At 46.6% G+C, this 19,275-nt stretch overlaps 1 protein-coding gene across 1 annotated transcript; it reads right to left on the minus strand.

Moving 5' to 3' along the window:
* Positions 1-10,622: 10,622 nt before the first annotated feature.
* On the minus strand, positions 10,623-17,037 carry KLF17 (KLF transcription factor 17). The gene is made up of 3 exons (XM_084785239.1): positions 16,891-17,037; positions 12,881-13,604; positions 10,623-12,185 (listed from the first exon to the last, which is right to left on the minus strand). Exons 1-3 carry the CDS (start codon positions 16,933-16,935, stop codon positions 11,941-11,943), a joined length of 1,014 nt encoding a protein of 337 aa, XP_084641365.1. The 5' UTR covers positions 16,936-17,037; the 3' UTR covers positions 10,623-11,940.
* Between the last annotated feature and the right edge of the window lie 2,238 nt (positions 17,038-19,275).

Genomic DNA, 19,275 nt, shown 5'->3' on the forward strand with positions numbered 1-19,275 from the left:
AAAGGATGTGCTGAGAGAGCACCAGAGAGATGTCTGTTCTTCCTGAGGATCCAGGTCCTTCAGCTAAGTGAAGACTTTCAGAGGACATCTTTGTTGAGCTAGTGTCCAATTATAAATGAGTATATGCCCTGTGTATCTTTCTGGGTCTGGGTTAACTCAGGATGACCATTTCTAATTCCATCCATTTGCCTGCAAATTTTAGGATTTCCTTATTTTTAATAGTTGGGTAGTATTCTATAGTGTAAATGTACCACAGTTTTTTAAGCCATTCTTCGACTGAGGGACATCTAGGTTGCTTCCAGGTTCTGGCTATTATGAATAAGGCTGCTATGAATATAGCTGAGCATATTTCCTTGTTGTGTGGTGGAGCATCTCTTGGGTATATTCCAAGGAGTGGAATAGCTGAGTCTTGAGAGAGCCCTATTCCCAGTTTTCTGAGAAAGCGCCAGATTGATTTCCAAAGTGGTTGTACAAGTTTGCACTCCCACCATCAACGAAGGAGTGTTCATTCTCCACATCGTTGCCAGCATGTACTGTCACTTGAGTTTTTTGTTGGGGACAATAGGCCATATAGCCAGTGTTCCGCCATCTTGTCCAAGTCTGCACCTTTAAGTCTCTGTCTTTCCCAGAGCTTGCCTTTCACCAGAAATTAGCTGACCCTGTTGTGGGTCAGCAGTTAGACTAAAGACAGATGAGATGGAGCAACCCTGTTACGGTTTAGCAGTTAGACTAGACAAAGAGGGAGCCAGATACCCTGTGTGGCAGGACATTATGACCCTGCCTGGAATTCCCTGTGTTTTGAGAAAAGCCTGCAGCTGGGTTGCTATAGCACTATGCTCCCCTGCCTTCTGACTTATAAAAGCATCTGCCTGACTAATAAAGTTTGAGAGTTTGATCAATCAGACTTGCTCTCCTTCTTTGTGTCTTGCATTTTCAACAGGTGGCCTTCCTCCCGAGTTTTAGTTGAACCCCGCAGGCCGGGGCAGTTTTTGATCTTAGCCATTCTGATTGGTTTAAGATAAAATCTCAGAATCATTTTGATTTGCATTTCTCTGATGACTAAGGGTGTTGAGCATTCTTTAAATGTTTCTCAGCCGTTCGATATTCCTCTGTTGAGAATTCTCTGTTTAATTCTGAGCCCCATTTCTTTTCTTTTCTTTTTCTTCTTAAGCCAGGGTTTCCCTGTGTATCCTTAGCTGTCCTGGACTCACTTTGTAGACCAGGATGGCCTCGAACTCACAACAATCTGCCTGCCTCTGCCTCCCAAGCGCTGGGATTAAAGGTGTGCACAACCACGCCCGCCCAGCCTGAGCCCATTTCTTAATTGGGTCATTTGGTCTTGTGGTCTTAAATTTCTTGAGCTCTTTATATATTTTGGATATTAGTCCTTTGTCAGATGTAGGGTTGGTAAAGATCTTTTCCCAGTCTGTAGGCTATCACTTTGTTCTGTTGACAGTGTCTCCTGCCTTACAGAAGTTTCTCAACCTCATGAGATCCCATTTATTAATTATTGACCTTAGAGCCTGGGCTGCTGGAGTTCTATTCAGGAAGTTGTCTCCTCTGCCAATGAGATCCAGGACTCTGAAAAGGGAGATTGAAGATGACATCAAAAGATGGAAAGATCTCTGTTGTTCATGGATCAGGAGAATTAATAGTAAAAATGGTCATCTTATAAAAAGCAATTTACAGATTCAATGCAATCCCTATCAAAATACCTACACAATTTTTTAAAGACATTGAAAGATCAATCCTCAATTTCATATGCAAAAACAAAAAAGCCCAGAATATCTAAAACAATTCTGTGTAATAAAAAATCCTCCAGAGGAATCTCCTTACTCAATCTCAAGTTATACTATACAGCAACAGTAATTAAAACAGCATGGTACCGGCATAGAAACAGGCTGGTTGACCTATGGAATCCAATTGAAGACCCAGAAATAAATCCACACACATATGGACACTTGATTTTTTTACAAAGAAGCCAAATCTATTCAATGGAAAAGGATAGAATCTCAACAGATGGTGCTGGTCTAATGGATGTCTACTTATAGAAAGATGCAAGTAGATCCATATTTATCACCATGCACAAAACTCAAGTCCCAGTGGATTAAAGACAACATAAAACCAGAGACACTAAATAGGTTAGAAGAAAAAGTGAGGGAAAATCAGTTTTTTAAAGAAGAACAAAAGGGGGCTGGAGAGATGGCTTAGAGGTTAAAAGCACTGGCTGCTCTTCCAAAGGTCCTGAGTTCAATTCCCAGCAACCACATGGTGCCTCATAACCATCTATATTGAGATCTGGTGCCCTCTTCTGGCCTGCAGGCCAAATACTGTATAAACAATAAATAAATAAAAATAAAATCTTTAGAAGAATATGGAGGAGGAAGAGATGGCTCAGGGGTTAAGAGCACTGTCTGCTCTTCCAGAGGTCCTGAGTTCAATTCCCCCCAATCACATGGTGGCTCACAACCATCTATAATGCCCTCCTCTTCTGGCACACAGGTGTACATGTAGACAGAGCTCTCATATACATAAAATAAGTAAATCTTTTTTTTTCCAAAAAGACAGAACCCAGAATAAAGAAAAGATGTAATTCTCTTTTTTAAAAGAGAAGAGCAAAGGTCAGAGGCACACTGTGTTAAAAATCTGGCAGAACATTCCAGACAGCCTTAGTATCTATGATAGACAAGGCTTGGTTCTTCTGAATTTGTTGAGTGGCAGAGTCCATCAAACACCAGAGGAGAAACTATTGTGAAGAAATGTAAAGTTCCTGGCTCCTATGTGCTCATCAGCCAATAAATGAGGGGAGACTATATAAGGGTGCTCTTTCCTTTGTAAGGTCTCTCATAGAACTTGCCTCCTCTTTCAAAAGGAAGTTTCCTTGTGATGGCATTGGACCACTCTTGATCCCAGACTGAACACTGACATTTTCTTTCAAGTTGTGGTGAGTTGTTTGTTTGTTTGTTTTGTTTTGTTTTGTTTTTAAAGACAGGGTCTGAAAGCTCTGGCTATCCTAAAACTCTCTATGTAGACTAGGCTAGCCTGAAATTAAAGGCAATTTGCCTGCCTCCCTCCTCCTAGTGCTAGGATTGCTATGTCTTCCTAGTGCTAGTGTCTTCCACGCACCACCATGCCTGGTCTTACCAATATTTTGTAACTATGCATGTGCTACCCCACGCATCTTTCTGTGTTCCAGAATTAATATACCCTAGGACTTCACATATGTAAATTGCCTTAATTTTCCTTTCCTAGGTTTATCACAAATGTTTGGGTTGGTTTGTTTGGTTGGTTGGTTGGTTGGTTTGTTATTTGTTGTTGTTGCTTGGTTGGGTTTTGTTGTTGTTCATTTGTTTTGGTTTTGGTTTTGGGTTTTTTTGATTTTTGGAGACAGGATTTCTCTTGTAGTCCTGGCTGTCTTGGGCTTGCTTTGTAGACCTGGCTCGCCTCTGCCCCCCAAGTGATAGGATTAAAGGTGTTTGTTACCACACCTGGCCTATCACAAATGCATTTTTTGTTTGTTTGTTGTTTTTTTTGTTTTTGAGACAGGGTCTCTCTGTGTAGCCTTGGCTGTCCTGGACTCTGTGTAGACCAAGCTGGCCTCTACCTCCCAAGTGCTGGGATTAAAGGCGTGTGCCACCACGCCTGGCCCACAAATGTATTTTAAAATAACTTGGGACTGGGGTGAGGCTCAGTGGTAGAGGACCTGCTTAGCATGTGCAAGGCAGCAGGTCCACCTTCCAGCATGACAAAAACAAATTTAAAAATAAAATTGATTTCCCATGTGAGCTTGGTAAGTATTCTGCTGTTATACATGGGCTTGTGGAACTTTCTTTTGTTCCACTCCCTGTTCTATCTCTCACATCCATCCATGCTATTGATAAGACTGATTGGTCACTTCATTCACTGTAGCCAAAGTCCCAGGAGACTTCAAGGGATGAAACAGTGCTGGGTTTGGTGATACACACTGATCTCCCGTGCTTGGGAGGCTGGGGCACTAGGGTGAGGAGTTCAAAGTTCAAGGCCAAGAGTTTGAAGCCAGATGATATACAGGAGACCTTGTGGGGAAAAAAAAAAGGCGTTTGGTGCACGCCTTTAATCCCAGCACTCAGGAAGTAGAGGCAGGTAGATCTCTGTGAGTTTGTAGGCCAGCCTGGTCTATATAGTGAGTTCCAGCACAGCCAGGACTGTTACACAGAGAAACCCTGTCTTGAAAAAAAAAAATTAACAAAAATAAAATAAAATAAATAATCAAATAAAAGGGAAGGGGAGTATTATGTTGGTTCATAGTTTGGTGGCATCAGCACCTGGGACGCTGGGCCCACTGTGTTTGAGTTCATGTTTGTCAGCATGTTGAGCAGAAGAACCCCAGAACGGAAATGAGAGGAGGGGTCGGGCGAGCCTTCAAAGGTCTAACTTCCTTTTAATGGGCCCCTGATGTTTCCATCCTCTTCCCGTTTCACCTCAGGTAGGAGACCGAGTCTTCCACACGTGGGCCATTAGAGGACATTCAAGGTCCCAAACACCACAATTGAAATTTTAAAAGTCTCCATAGCAAGACACCTGAAAGGTAGGGGTAGAAGGTCAGGGAAATGTGCTTGGGTCTTACAATAATTGCAACAACTGTTTAAAAAAAAAAAGATAATAGTTATACCTTATGATCCACATCTAATCTGTTGGATCATGAATTTTTGGACAAAAGGAGACTATATTCCATTAACTTAAACGGTAACATATTCCCAACCTATCCTAAAACCCCCATCGTTTCCCTCAAATTTCGCTAAAACTCATAACAATCCATGGAGTATTTCACATTAAAGCCCCCCAATTACATTTTATCTAAAACTTAATGGAATCATTTACAGACACAGCAGTGTGCAGAATGCAGCGCTGGACCGTAGTCTCCAACCTTCTCACACAGTGACGCGGGTGGTGTGCTCTGAGACTGTGTCAGTCTGAATCCAGCCAAGAAAGAGGTACACACACACACACACACACACACACACACACACACACACACACACACACACACGGTTTGCTTGTTTGTCTACCATAAGTGTGCCAGGTCCCCAGAAGGGGTTATCAGGTCCCCTGGAACAGGAGTTATAAGAAGTTGTGAGCTGCCATGTGAGCCATCTACCAGGCCCATAAACAGGCAGAGACTGGCACACAGAAATTTTCAAATACAGGGGACTGGGTTTAGGGACTCACATCTGTAACCCCCGTACTCAGGAAGGAGAGACAAGAGGATCGCTGCAAGTTCAGGGCCAGCCTGGTCTATGCGTGGCGACGTAGGCCAGCCAAGGCTACGGTTTATTCAGCGGAGGTCAGAGGTACTACCAGTGACCTTGTACATATGTAGGCCAGTGGCCAACTCATGGCGTCTGCTCTCTCTTTCCACCATGTACGGCTTGAGGATCAAACTGAGGTCATCAGGCCTGGTGTAAAGCCCCATAACCCACTGAGTCATCCTGCAGGCGCAGGCGGGGCTACACAGCAAGAGCCTATCTTAAAACAAATTTAAAATCCAATAAAAAGACCAACGGGAGAAAATACGAGAGTGGGCAGAAGAGAGACACAGACACGTGGAGTTCCGTGAACTTCCTGTCGGTGATTGCTGCTTCCCTGGCTTCTCCAATCAGAATTGGTCCGGTGCTCGTTTAGCAAACTTTTCATCTAAGACTAGATTTCCAATAATGTCTGTACTGCGGCCCCTTCCTCCCCCCACAATGGGATTAAAGGCGTGTGCTTCTGGGCCCTCTAAGGCTGGGATGTGGGCCACCAATTCTGAAAAGAAGTGTTTCTTGTGAAACTGTATTTTCTCCAAACATGTTTATAATTTGAAAAGCTAAAGTTAAAAATAATAGCCGGGCGTGGTCATGCATACCTTTAATCACAGCACTGGGGAGGCAGAGGCAGGTGGATCCCTGTGAGTTCGAGGCCAGCCTGGTCTACAATGCAAGTCCAGGCCAGGCCAGCCAAGGCTACACAGAGAAGCTCTGTCTTGAAGAACAAAAAAAAAAAAAAAAAAAAGGCTGGGCTGTGGTGGTGGTGCACGCCTTTGTGCACACCTTTAATCCTAGCACTCCGGAGGCAGAGGCAGGTGGATCTCTGTGAGTTCAAGGCCAGCCTGGTCTACAGAGTGATTCCAGGGCAGCCAGGGCTACACACAGAGAAACTGTCTCAAAAAACTAAAATAATAATGATGATAATAATAAAAATGTAAAATATAGCTCTTTCCTCTCTCCCCCCTCTACCTGCTCTATCTCCTTTCTCTCTCTCTCTCTCTCTCTCTCTCTCTCTCTCTCTCTCTCTCTCTGGGGTACTCCTCCCTTTTTTCCTTCTGTCCCCATGCTCACTTAATAAGCCTCATATAATAAAAAATTTAAATGTAAAATATAGTCATATAAGTATGAGGGGGAAGAAGTGAATTCCTACACCTAAGAATTTAGAGGGGCTGGAGAGATGGCTCAGTGGTTAGGAGCACTTGCCTCCCTTCCAAAGGTCCTGACTTTAATTTCCAGCACCCACATGGCAGCTCACAACTGTCTGATGCTGTCTTCTGGTGAGCATGCAGACAAAGATCCAATAAGATACATAATTTTTTTTTTTTAATTTGCCAGGCACGGTGGTGTACACCTTTAATTCCAGCACTCGGGAAGGAGAGGCAGGCAGATCGCTTTTGAGTTCAAGGCCAGCCTGATCTACAATGCGAGTTCAGGACAGCCAAGGCTATACAAGAGTAACCCTGTCTCAGAAAAAATAAATAAAAAAAGACTTCAAGACTGACTTTACATTTTTGTTTTAGGTTTATTTTTCACGTGTAAATGTTTTGCCTTCAGACATGTGCATACTTGCACTGTGCTCTGTCTGTACACCTGGTGCCTTCAGAGACGAAAAGAGGGCATCGTAGTCCCTGAGACTGGAGTTGGGGGTGCTTGGGAGCTGCCATGGGGGTGCTGGGAACCAAACCCAGCTCCTCTGCAAGACTAAGACGTGCTTTGAACTGCTGAACCATCTCTCCAGGCCCTGGAAGAGATGGGTATTTGTGGGTAAATACGGTGGCCTGTAAGTCCCAGTCCCTAGAAGGATCAGGAGTTCAAGGCCAACCTCGGCTACATTCTCAGCTATAAGGCCAGACCAACTTGGCCTTGAGCTCACAGAGATCCGCCTGCCTCTGCCTCCCCAGTGCTGGGATTAGAGGCGTGTGCCACCGCGCCCGCTGAGATGGGGTTTCTTTGTATCGCCCTGGCTGTCCTGCACTAGCTTTATAGACCTGTCTGAGATCCTCCTGCCTCTGCCTCCTGAGTGCTGGAATTAAATTCCTGCGCCACCACACCCAGAGGCTCAGTTCTTAAGAGGAAAACAATTGTATGTGATCTTTTAGAATTGACTCACAAGACTGAGTAGTGCGTGCCTGTGTCCCAGGACTCCAGATGCTGAGGCAGGAGGATTGAGAGTTTGAGGCCAGCCTAGGTTACATAGTGAAACCTTATCTCAAAAGTTAATGTAACAAACATTGGGAGATGGGAACGTATCTCAGTCCTCAGAGTACTTGCACACACAAATCCTCGGCACAGAACCATATAAAAAAAAAAAAGGCACAATACATGCTTAGAGTCCTAGTAGCTTCCGTGGTAGAGGTAGGAGGGTCTGAGTTCAAAGCCGTCCTCTATTACATAGTAAATCAGGCCTGAGCTACACGAGACTGTGTCTCAAAACATTTTTATCTATCTATCTATCTATCTATCTATCTATCTATCTATCTTTCATCTATTTGAGATGAGTGTTCTCTGTGTAGCCCTAGCTGTCCTGGAACTCACTCTATAAACCAGGCTGGCCTCGAACTCAGGGATCCATTTGCTTCTGCCTCCCAAGTGCTGGGATTAAAGGCGTCAAAACCATTTTTTCAAGTAGGTAAAAATAATTAAGTCCTGTCCATTCAAGGCTGGGAATAGTTTTGTTTCCCTTTGCTAGAAAACAAACGTGCAATATACGTAGCACTAGACAGAGTGCTTAGGATAATGCCTTGGCATGGGAAAACTGTAAGAAAGTACCAAAAGCTCATTCTGGGTCTGTCTTTAAGATTAAAAAGTAAAGCCAGGCACGGAGGCGCTCACCTGTAATCCCAGCCCTCAGGGAGGCAGAGGCAGTTGGATCTCTGTGAGTTCGAGGCCAACCTGGTCTACAAAGTGAGTCCAGGGCAGCCAAGGCTAACACAGAGAAACCCTGTCTTGAAAAAAAAAACAAAAACAAAAACAAAAGCAAACCACTGATTACATCCCCTAAAGTTAAAAACCAAGGTCTATTCCCTTATTTGGCCACTGAGGGTGACAACCAAAGTCTAGCTATCAAAGTACTGAAATCCAGCAAGGAACTCCCCCCACCCCCCACCCCCACCCTGCCTTTAGCTCACCTAATTAACATGCCTAATCAAAATTAAACACATCCTAAAATGGGTTTCTCCTTTTTACTTTATAAACTTCCATTTACCTATTGTCCCGTGTCTCCTCCCATCCACAGATACCCCTTCTTTCCTCCCTGGGTCCTCCTTTTCCCCCATCCTCTATCTTCTGTCTTTATTCCTCATCTCTGCCCTCCTTTGTGCTGAGAACTTGGTCTTGGGGTGTCTAGAGCCAAGGCTAAGGTTCCCTGCAAGGTACACCTCTTACTCCTTCCCAGCCCCCACCAGCTGGGGACCGAGCACTCACACACACGAGCCTATGGGCACCACTCTCACTTAGACCCCACCACAGGGAGAAATCCGACAGAGCAATTGTGGCCAAAAAAAAAAATCTCCAAGCTTTTAGACAAGAAATCATCATACTAAAATTTATTGGTCCTCAGATTGAAAATAGCAAGGGCATACAAAACCGATCACTGTATTGTTAAGGGGTAGATTCATATAAAAGACAGTAACAGTACTAGGTTTACCAAGATCTAAAATTTACATACATCTCTTAGAGGTTTAAAAAGACTCAACGGTATACAGAATTCTTTGACTCAAGTGACTTATAAAATAAAATTTTTTAAAAAGCCAGACACGTCGTATTCTTTAACTCGGATCCCGGATACAGCCTTCAGCTGGCATTGTAGGTAGCTTGGTGGTGGTGTTCAGCCAGCATTCATAGAGCCCTGGGCTCCATCTCCAGCACCCAAGTAGTTGGCACATGGCTGTAATCTTGGCACTTGAAGACAGAGTAAGTTTAAAAGTCCGACAATCATCCTCGGTGACGCACTGAGTTCAGAGCCACCTTGGGCTACACAAGACCTGGTCAATACATTTATATATTAAAAGACTGTTTTCCTATATGGTGGACATCACAACAGATACCCCAGTGGCTAAGTCCTTCAGTCTGACACTCACAATGCCTCTGAGGTCTTTTCTTCTGGTACATCCTTTAGCTATGGAGCGTTGTGGGATGACTCCTGAGAACCTGCCAGGGGGCACCATGTAAGTAGGGCCAACATTGTCCCTGTTCTGTACTCAACACTTGGCACAGGACTGTGCCTAATCCTATAGAACACCCAGAGAAGGTACCAGCTTTTAGGGAAGAGCCACACTTTGGGGGCAGTTGGGTAACTCCGCCAAGCCACTTCCTATCTCTTTTCAATTTAGTAAATCTTTGACCTCCCCTGAGGTGCATGAATTAAGGCCAAGCACTGTTCTATTAGCTTAATGCTCAGTAAAATGGCCGACTGAATCCATTCAACCTGAAGACTTGAGCAGCCCTCCGGAGTAGAATGGGCGGGTTCTGGTGGAGAGCCAATCCACGCCAGGGCCAGACCATAGGAGAGATCTTTGAACATGATGCTTTTTAATATCTTAGTGCTAGAACATACTGGACACATCACATGTGCTGCAACGGATTCTTGCTGGCCTTCACATGCCCAGAGTGTCTGTCTCTTCCCAACAGTCTTGGACGGAATGCCCCAACTACAGGGCACATCATCTGGCATTCCATCGGGCCACCAAACCCAAGCCTTATAAGGAAACTAGTATAAATGGGAGATAGAGAGGCAGCAATTCTCTCCCTGACACCCATGAATTAATGTATTTTCTGCCATATAAGATGACTTTTTTAGCCCCCACCCCCAAATCTGTGCCAAAGTTGCGGGTCACCTTATACACTGGGTACTTACCTGTAGCTTGCTTCCCCTTGCTTCATATGTTGTGCTGTGGCTGGTTCCATCGCTGTGTGCGGGAAGCATGAAGCAGGGGGCAGCAAGCTGCACACATCTTCCTGTACCTCGAGGAGGAGAACATGAGCGTGGACAAATTTTGTCTAACCAGGATAATTATAGTCCCTCTATCCCATAGGGCAGGAGAGGCAACTCGTGAAGCCCAGTGGCTGGCCTATACCTGTAACTCTAGAACTTTCCAGGCAGATGCTAGTCAGCTTAGGCTACACATGAAGACCTGTCTGGCAAAAGATGCTGGCTGCCAAGGCTGACAACCAAGTTTAATCCTGGGGACCCACACACTGTCCCTAACATCCACCTATGAACATACAATAAACATTATTTTTAAAATGCATAAATGACAACCTATGACCTGGTACCTGGGCCAAGCAGGGAAGAGGTTACTGTGGGGTTTGTGCCCAGCCCTCCTATTCCCCAAACCATTTAAAGTCTAAACATTGCTTTTATTTGGGACACTCAAAGCCAAGGTATAGGAGAGAGAACATCAGATGGAACAGAAACAATAGGAAGTGGTACAAGGCAACATGAGCAAGCAATGAGCATTGCTTCATAACCAACCTTGGAAGAGGCTGGCATGTCTGCTAGCTGCTTGGCAGCCCCCCCACACACACACATACAGGATGAGCTATCAAAACAATGCCTTGAAATAACCGTATTTTCTGGCAATATAAGATAACCCCACCCCACCCCCATTTTCCCAGGAATATACTCGCTGTATAAGACTACCCCTCTTCCAAGCACACCCTGGGCAGCAGACCTGGGCACGACTGTTGTCTATTTGCAGGCAGGGCACAAGCCAGCCAGACACTATATTAAATGCTGGCAGATAGCCAGGGCCAGCCGACACTGCCCCTTTAAGGCGCACTGCACACACTCAACCTGAAGACCTGAGCAGCCCTCCAGAGTAGAATGGGCGGGTTCTGGTGGAGAGCCAATCCACGCTCATGTTCTCCTCCTCGAGGTACAGGAAGATGTGTGCAGCTTGCTGCCCCCTGCTTCATGCTTCCCGCACACAGCGATGGAACCAGCCACAGCACAACATATGAAGCAAGGGGAAGCAAGCTACAGGTAAGTACCCGGTGTATAAGGTGACCCGCAACTTTGGCACAGATTTGGGGGTGGGGGCTAAAAAAGTCATCTTATATGGCAGAAAATACATTAATTCATGGGTGTCAGGGAGAGAATTGCTGCCTCTCTGTCTCCCATTTATACTAGTTTCCTTATAAGGCTTGGGTTTGGTGGCCCGATGGAATGCCAGATGATGTGCCCTGTAGTTGGGGCATTCCGTCCAAGACTGTTGGGAAGAGACAGACACTCTGGGCATGTGAAGGCCAGCGAGAATCCGTTGCAGCACATGTGATGTGTCCAGTATGTTCTAGCACTAAGATATTAAAAAGCATCATGTTCAAAGATCTCTCCTATGGTCTGGCCCTGGAAACTGTGGAAGGCCCCAAGAGAGAACACGGGTTTTGTGGAACAAGCATGAGAGAGTGTCTTGCCTGGAGCTTCTAATAGAGTCCCATCTCTGGTTCCATGTTCTCGTTGGGAAAACTCATTGGGCAGGAGTCAGTAACCCAGAGGGGTGAAGACAACCCATGTTTGAGGAATCCTCCATGGTGTCCAGAGAGCTTCCTGGGGGCTTTCCCCCACCACTTCCTAATCTTCCTGTCTCCATCTGAACCTTCACTTACCCCAGAGAAATCTGGTCATGGGCAGTAGACTCTTATCCAGGAGAGAGGGCTAAAGCTCCTCCTGGCCATAGTCAGGAGGACCATTTGTCGGTTCGACGTCGGCTTGAGGCTTCAGGGGGCGCCTATGCGTTCGGTCGTGCTGCTTGAGGTGATCGGCTCTCATGAACCGTCGGCCACACTCCTGGCACTTATGCGGCCGGTGTCTGGTGTGGGACAGGTTGTGTCGTTTGAGCTCATCAGAGCGAAAGAAAGACCACGTACACCCTTCCCATTCACACACGTAGGGCTTTTCACCTATGGAGAGAATGGGAAAGAGTGAAATTACGTGGAAAAGGCCACGAGGTGGGAATGAAGGTATCTAAGGCAAGAGCATTCAGAGTTGAGAAACCAAACCAGAAGAAAGGAACGAGGAGGGGGAGGCAAGAGCAGTAGTGAGCCAGCAAGCTAGTGGGGTCAGGAGGGCTTGGAAGAGAAAGGGTTAATCCTGGGCAATTACAGATCAGCAGGACCACGTGAACCAAAAGAAGATGGGCCTTGTACTTAAGGGCACTTGCTGCGGGCTGGAGAGACGGCTCAGAGGTTAAGAGCACTGGCTACTCTTCCAGAGGTCCCGAGTTCAATTCCCAGCAACTGCATGGTGGCTCACAACCATCTATAATGTGATCTGCTGCCCTCTTCTGGCCATCAGGTGTACATGCAGGCAGAGCATTGTGTACATCATAATAAATAAATCTTAAAAAAAAAAAAAAAAAAGCTCTTGCAGAGGACCCAGGTTCAATTCCCAGCACCTACATATGGTGGCTCAAAACCATCTGTAATACCAATTCCAGGGGGGAACCAAGCCCTCTTCTGGCTTCTGTGGGAATCAGACATGCACATGGCACACAGACATTCATGAAAGCAAAACACCTCTTTCACATAATAAAATAAAAGATTTTAAAAGGACAAGGAGCCCTAGATCCCTTTCTCCACCCAACACCCACATTTACCTGTGTGTGTGCGTTCATGACACACGAGATGAGAGCGCTTGGTATAAGTTTTTCCACAGTTGTCGTATGAGCAGACGTAAGGCCGTTTCCTGGCTGCCCCTCCTGAGGTACTGGGGCTCTCAGTCTCCTGTGGAGCAGGTGTGGGCTGATCACTTATGAAAGGTTCTTCCTGGAGGTTTGACAGGGTCACAAGAGAGCGTTGGGATTCTAAAGCTGACAATGGTTGGTGCCTAGCTGGGGGCACCCCAAGGTAGCCGGAGTGCACCGTCTGACCTGTAAAGGGGGGCATAGCATGGGTCCCAGGAGAAGGCATGCCTGGGACAAAAAATACTCCGTGGTTTAAAAAGCCTATGGAAGCAGGTGCTGTTAGGGGTACAGAAATAGGCCCTGCCAGGGCACTGCTGTGGCCCGACACTGAGACCCCATGGGAAACTGAGCCCGGCGGGCCACTATAAGGCAAGTTCTCATTGAAGGGTGCGGCCGCTCCCAGAGCATCTGGACTCCCTATGGCCATCCTGTGGGATTCCCTCCCAGTCCCTCTCTGAGGCGACTTTATGAGCTGTGACTCCCTTGCACCCTCATTGTGTCTGAATTCCTCAGCAGATAACACAGAGGGCCTTAACATCTCCGGCAAATGTTGAGTGGCTGGGAGTTGATGAACGTTACTCATTCCAGAAAGCTCAGGTACATGCAAGGCTGGCATCGGCATCGGCATCTCATTGTCCTACAAGAAAGAGTTGTGAGAAGAAAATCCCCTTTGCTCTACTGAGCACCACACCGTTCCCGCTACCGGGGGCCCTACCCCTACCCCGACTCCCAGGACAGGCCAATGATGAGCTGACCACAGCTTGTCGAAAGGACCTTGATGGCTGAGAGAAGAGACTTCTCTCTTCGTCCTCCACCCCAGGCTGGCTGAAAGTCACTGTGTAGCCCCAGGCGTTGCCTACATCCAGCAATCCTCCTGCCTCACCCTGCTGCTAAGTGATAACTTAAGGTTTGACAGGCACCTAACTTATGATTGGTATACCCACCGAGGGACCTAGGTTAGTTTTGATTACGTGGCCTTTGTGGTATTTGGATCTTTGTGGGTAGAGTCCCATCTGGGATAGCTCATTATTTTATTCGAATTCTGGCTGGCCATGGAGTTTGCCACCACTGACAACAGGGCTGTCAAACTGTTGGGTTTTCAATTTCCTTCCTGGACACCAGAATGGGCAGAGGATTCAGAAGACGGAGCTAGGAAAGGTGTTGCTGCGGATAAAGCATTAGCAGCACAAGCTGAATGCTCATCTACAGAACCGATGGAAATCCAGGCTCAACAGAGAATGCGTCTGCAGTGCCAGGGCTGCTAGGGACTTGAGAGGCAGAGAGAGACAGCAGAGTTCCTGGAAGCCCTAGGGCCAGCTAGTCTAGCACACACACCGGCAAACAACCAAAAACCAGACCCTGTCTCACACGGCTGGGAGAACAGGACTAACATGCAGTATCATCTTTTGACCTCCTCATGCATGCCCACACTCACATATATAAGCACATACACACACACACACACACACACACACACACACAACCTCTAGTGTGTGTGAGTGTGGTGGCATACACCTGTAATCCCTGCACTCAGGTGGTGGAGGGGAAAGGATCAGGAATTTAGGGTCCTCCTCAGAGGCAATCAGATCTCTGTAAGTTCAAGGCTAGTCTAGTCTACAAAGAGTTCCAGGACAGTCAGGGATACAAGAGAAAACCTTATCTCAAAAATCAGGAGGGAGAAGGAGGGAAGGAGAGAGGGAGGGAGGGAGGGAGGGGGAGAGAGAGAGAGAGAGAGAGAGAGAGAGAGAGAGGGAGGGAGAGAGGCCTCTCTTCTCTCTTCCTGTGGTTTGGGTTCCAGGCATTGAACTCAGGTCATTGGGCTTGGCAGCAAGCACCTTGACCTGCTGAGCCATCCCACAGCAAACACTGGCCATGTCTAACTGTTAAGCACTGCTGCATTAAGGGTGCGTTTTTATGTATGTGGAGTTTTGTTTTTGACGATTCTAAATACTAACAGCTCCAGATACATTTAAATTAAACAGCAAGTTGTTAGCTAAGGGGACTGCAGTCGACTCAGGGGATACTAATGTGGTGACTAGCACTGTGTTACATTAGACATTTTAAGAGAACTCTGTTGTTAGCGCACTCCTAGCCTAACAGAATTCTAATAATGGTATCTGGGGACACCGGACCCTGAGATGCCCATACCCTTCCTTCCGTGGAACTCTGATCAACTCTGACAGAGCTTGGTTTCAGAGCGAGTTGCAGGACAAAGCAGGCATGTCATCATTTCAGGTAAAGAAAGGAAACCAAGAGCTCAAATTTATCCTATCCATCAACAAAAAGGAAAAAAAAAATCTTATGCTCGGTCAAGGTAAAGCAGCGCATGTCTGTAATCAAGAGTTTACCATGGCTGCAGAGAAAGCCTATCCGGAACAAAGGATGAAGCAAAAAATCCCAGCTAAAAATAAAAACAGGAATTCATCCCCAAAATAAACTAAAGTTACAAAGCCATTTGACTGCCCCGCAAACATTCCTTTGTTTTATTTTATCTATCTATTTATTTATTTATTTATTTATTTATTGGGGGGGGGGGTTTCTGTTTTTGTTTGTTTGTTTGTTTTGGTTTTTCGAGACAGGATCTCTCTGTGTTAGCCTTGGCTGTCCTGGACTTTGTAGATCTGCCTGCCTGTCTCCCGAGTACTGGGATTAAAGGCGTGTGCCACCACACCTGGCTACACATTCCTCTTTTTTTTTTTTTTCCAAGACTCGGTTTCTGTATAGGATCTGCCTGCCTCTGCCTCCCTCAGTGCTGGGATTACAGGCGTGCACCACCATGCCCGGCTTTTCTGAACTCCAGGAGCTTAAACCATCTCCATAAGCAACACAAAGAAAATTGTTACAGAATATATACAAAAGATATTGTCATTAATCTTAACAGATTAATAGTATTTTAGCAAGCTGGGTTTGGTGACATATAAGTGGCAGAGGCTGGCAGTCAGCCTGCTTTTCGTAGTAAGTTCCAGGCCAGTAGTAGAGGCTATAGAGACTTTCTAAAAAATAACTTTTGGCTATCAAGGCACATTTTATTTGTTTGTTTTCTCTGTGTAGCAGCTCTGGCTGTCCTGGAACTCAGTCTGTAGACCAATCTGGCCTCCAACTCAGAGATCTTACTGCCTCTGCCTCCCCAGTGCAGGGATTAAAGGGGTGCGCCACCAGGCCCCGCTTTCACCTGGGTTTCCCAATAGCTTTCTAACCATTACTTTGAAGTTGGAACCCCTAGTCTCCAACAGCACTTTTAGAGGGTGTGTTGGGTTAAAGAATTTAATTTTTTTTATTATGGACAGGTGTGGAGGCACCTTTAATTTAATTGGGCATAGCTGTGCACACCCTTAATCCCAGCACTCAGGAGGTAGAGGCAGGCCAGTCTGAGTTTGAGCCTAGTCTAGCCTACATAGCCCAGGACAGCACCACAGAAGGCTACATAGAGACCCTGTCTCAAGATAAATAACAATAAAACTATCGCATTAAATGTTTTTTATAAAGATCATGGTAGCTCACACAATCCCAGCACTCTGGAGGCAGAGGCAGGTGGATCTGAGTTCGAGGCCAGCCTGGTCTACAGAGGAAGTTCCAGGACAGCCAGGGCTACACAGAGAAACCATCTTTGAACTCCCTACCCTCCCCCCCCCAAAAAAATAAATGGAGTCTGGCAAAGGGCTCTGATAAATAAGTTTTGTTCCCCACACCTCCTGCGGTACACAAATCCCTCTCTCTACAATTGCTTCCAAGGCCCTGGTCTATAGAGTTCCAGGACAGCCAAGGATACACAGAGAAACCCTGTCTCCAAAAACAAAAAACAAAAACAAAAAAAAAACTTGACTGACTAAACAAGCCTCCTCTGGCCTTGTGCCCTTACTCCCTTCACCTTCGCTCCATCTCTACCACCACCTGCAGCAATTTAGGATGGACCTCAGACTCACCATGGGAAACTGATGCGCTGCCTGCGACAAATCGCCGTGCTCCATGTCGGTCCGCACCGATTTCAGACCAAAGGGGAGACTGGTGCCGTCACAGGCAAAGGTCCCAATACCACTACGCCACAATCCCACAGTGACTGCGTGGACCTTTTAATGGCCTCTGAGCCACTGGGCGGAGTCAAGGCCACGCCCACGCAGAACCCTTCCCACTCAGCGCTCATCCAATGCCACAACTCCTTAGCAGGCCTTATTCGCTGACCTTTAGCTCCCCACCCCCACCCCAGTTTTTCGAGACAGAGTTTCTCTGATGTTCTGGAGTCACTTTTTCGACCAGGCTGGCCTTGAACTCACAGCGATCCGCCTGCCTTTACCTCCCAGAGTTCTGGGATTGCAGGGGTGCGCCACCGCGCCTGGCTTGAACCTTACCTCTTCTTAAAGACATTGTGTCTGCCCATCTCTACCTATATCCTCCAACCTACAGTCTGAGCAACTATTTGGCCCTAAAAGGTGCTGAGGAAACCGCATTCCCGATCTGAGATTTCAGCCAAGCAAGTTTCTCTGACCTCAGAGTGGAGAAATCAGAGAAAGGCTTGGTGACAGGGGCAGGACAGATGCCTCTGTCCACAAGACCAAAGCAGTAGGCTTTCATAGGGCAAGATCCGTGGTTCCTGCTAAGACCGGGCACCTCTGTCCCTTCTCCACACAGACTGAAGCCCACATGCCCATGTCACCCAATTTAGGTATCCCTTAGTATTAACCTTACCCTGTGGGTGGGCACTGGTTTTCTGTAACTCCAGTTCCAGGAGACTGGACACCCCTCTTCTGATTTGCTCGGGCACCAGGCATGAACATGGTGAACATGCATTCATGCAGGCAAAGCACTCATACCATAAAAATAAATTTTAAAAAAATAAATTAATAAAATAATAAATAAATAAATAATAAAAAGAAAAATAAGTGAGGCTGAAGAAATGGCTCAGAGATTAAGAGCATTGGCTGCTCTTACAGAGGACCTGGGTTCAATTCCCAGCACCCACATGGCAGCTCACAATTGTCTGTAACTCCAGTTCCAGGGGATCTGACACCCGCATACCGATGCACATAAAATTAAATAACGAGAAATAAGCCAGGTAGATCTCTGAGTTCAAGGCTATCCTGGTCTATATATTGAGTTCATGGATAGTGAGGGCTAAAGTAGTGTGACTTGGTCTGAAAATTAAAATTAAAATTAGGTTAGTAATATGCTTTGAATCTGGACACAGTGGCACACACCTGTAATCCCAGTGTCTGGGAGGCAGAGACAGGAGGATCTCCAGTGTGTGAACAGTCGGGGCAGTGGGGACAGTAAGACTCTGCCCCTGCAAAAAACAAACACACACACATAAAATTTAGCTATTTTGGAAGGACCTGTGAATTGGATTGGAGCAAAACAAAAAGGAGTGTGTGAGTGTGAGTGTGTGTGTGTGTGTGTGTGTGTGTGTGTGTTGAATGCCCTTGGTCAGTGTGAGGCATTGGAAGATACAAGGTGGACAGAAGTTACTGTGTTACTGGGCTGATGGGGGGGGGGGGCGGGGATGGGGAGCATTTCCCCGAGTCCCAGGGAAGCCGTTGGTGCTGTTCCCTTTTGGGGAGAACATTAACAAAGGTAGGTTTTTCAAGACATGGCCTTGGCTGTGTCCCGGAAGTAGCTCTTTTGTAGCCCTGGATGTCTTTGAATTCACGCTATAGACCAAGCTGACCTTGAACTTGGAGCTCCAGCTGTGCTTCTGCCTCCAGATGGCTCAGAAGGAGCCTTAGAGAGCAAATCTGGGTGGAATGGTAGACTTCAGACTCGAGGCCACGTGCAATAAACGAGATCGTAGGGGGTTTGAATACGGAGGGAGAGGGTTCAGGACTTGACCTGGGGGGACCTGGGGTGGGGGGACGGTAAGTAAAGTGAATCCATAAAAGAGAGAGGAGCTGTAACCCAAGGTTGAGTTTTCCTTACTAGCCCTGTTCTTTTTGGGGGGCTGGGGGGGATGGTGGTTCAAGAAAGGATTTCTTTTTGTGTAGCCCCTGGCAGTCCTGGAACACACTCTGGAGAGCAAGCTGGCCCCAGAGATCGACCGGCCCTCTGCCTCCTGAGGGCTGAGGCCTAGGATTACAGACGTGCACCACCACGCCCAGCTCAAGCCTTAAATCTTATTGTGGAATATTCTGTCTTCCTGAGAGTATGAAAATCGAAAACCTTGCGGGCATGGTGGGCTCCAGACACACACAGAGTATGCCTCTAGCCACGCGCGTGAAGCACTTAAACACATACGGAATCAAACGAAACAAGCTGGCTTCACCTGTTTGGTTTTGCATCTCGTCGGCGAGGACAGGGCCCGCAGTTTGGAGTTAATCACG

Source organism: Acomys minous, assembly GCF_964271855.1.
Source record: "Acomys minous genome assembly, chromosome: 6".
Lineage (NCBI taxonomy): Eukaryota > Metazoa > Chordata > Mammalia > Rodentia > Muridae > Acomys > Acomys minous.

Coding starts and splice junctions, on each gene's coding strand:
- KLF17 (XM_084785239.1), bottom strand. CDS start 16,935: ATGGAGCACGGCGATTTGTCGCAGGCAGCGCATCAGTTTCCCATG. Junction 13,605..16,890: donor CAGCGCATCAGTTTCCCATG/GTGAGTCTGAGG, acceptor TCTTTCTTGTAG/GACAATGAGATGCCGATGCC. Junction 12,186..12,880: donor TCATGAACGCACACACACAG/GTAAATGTGGGT, acceptor TTCTCTCCATAG/GTGAAAAGCCCTACGTGTGT.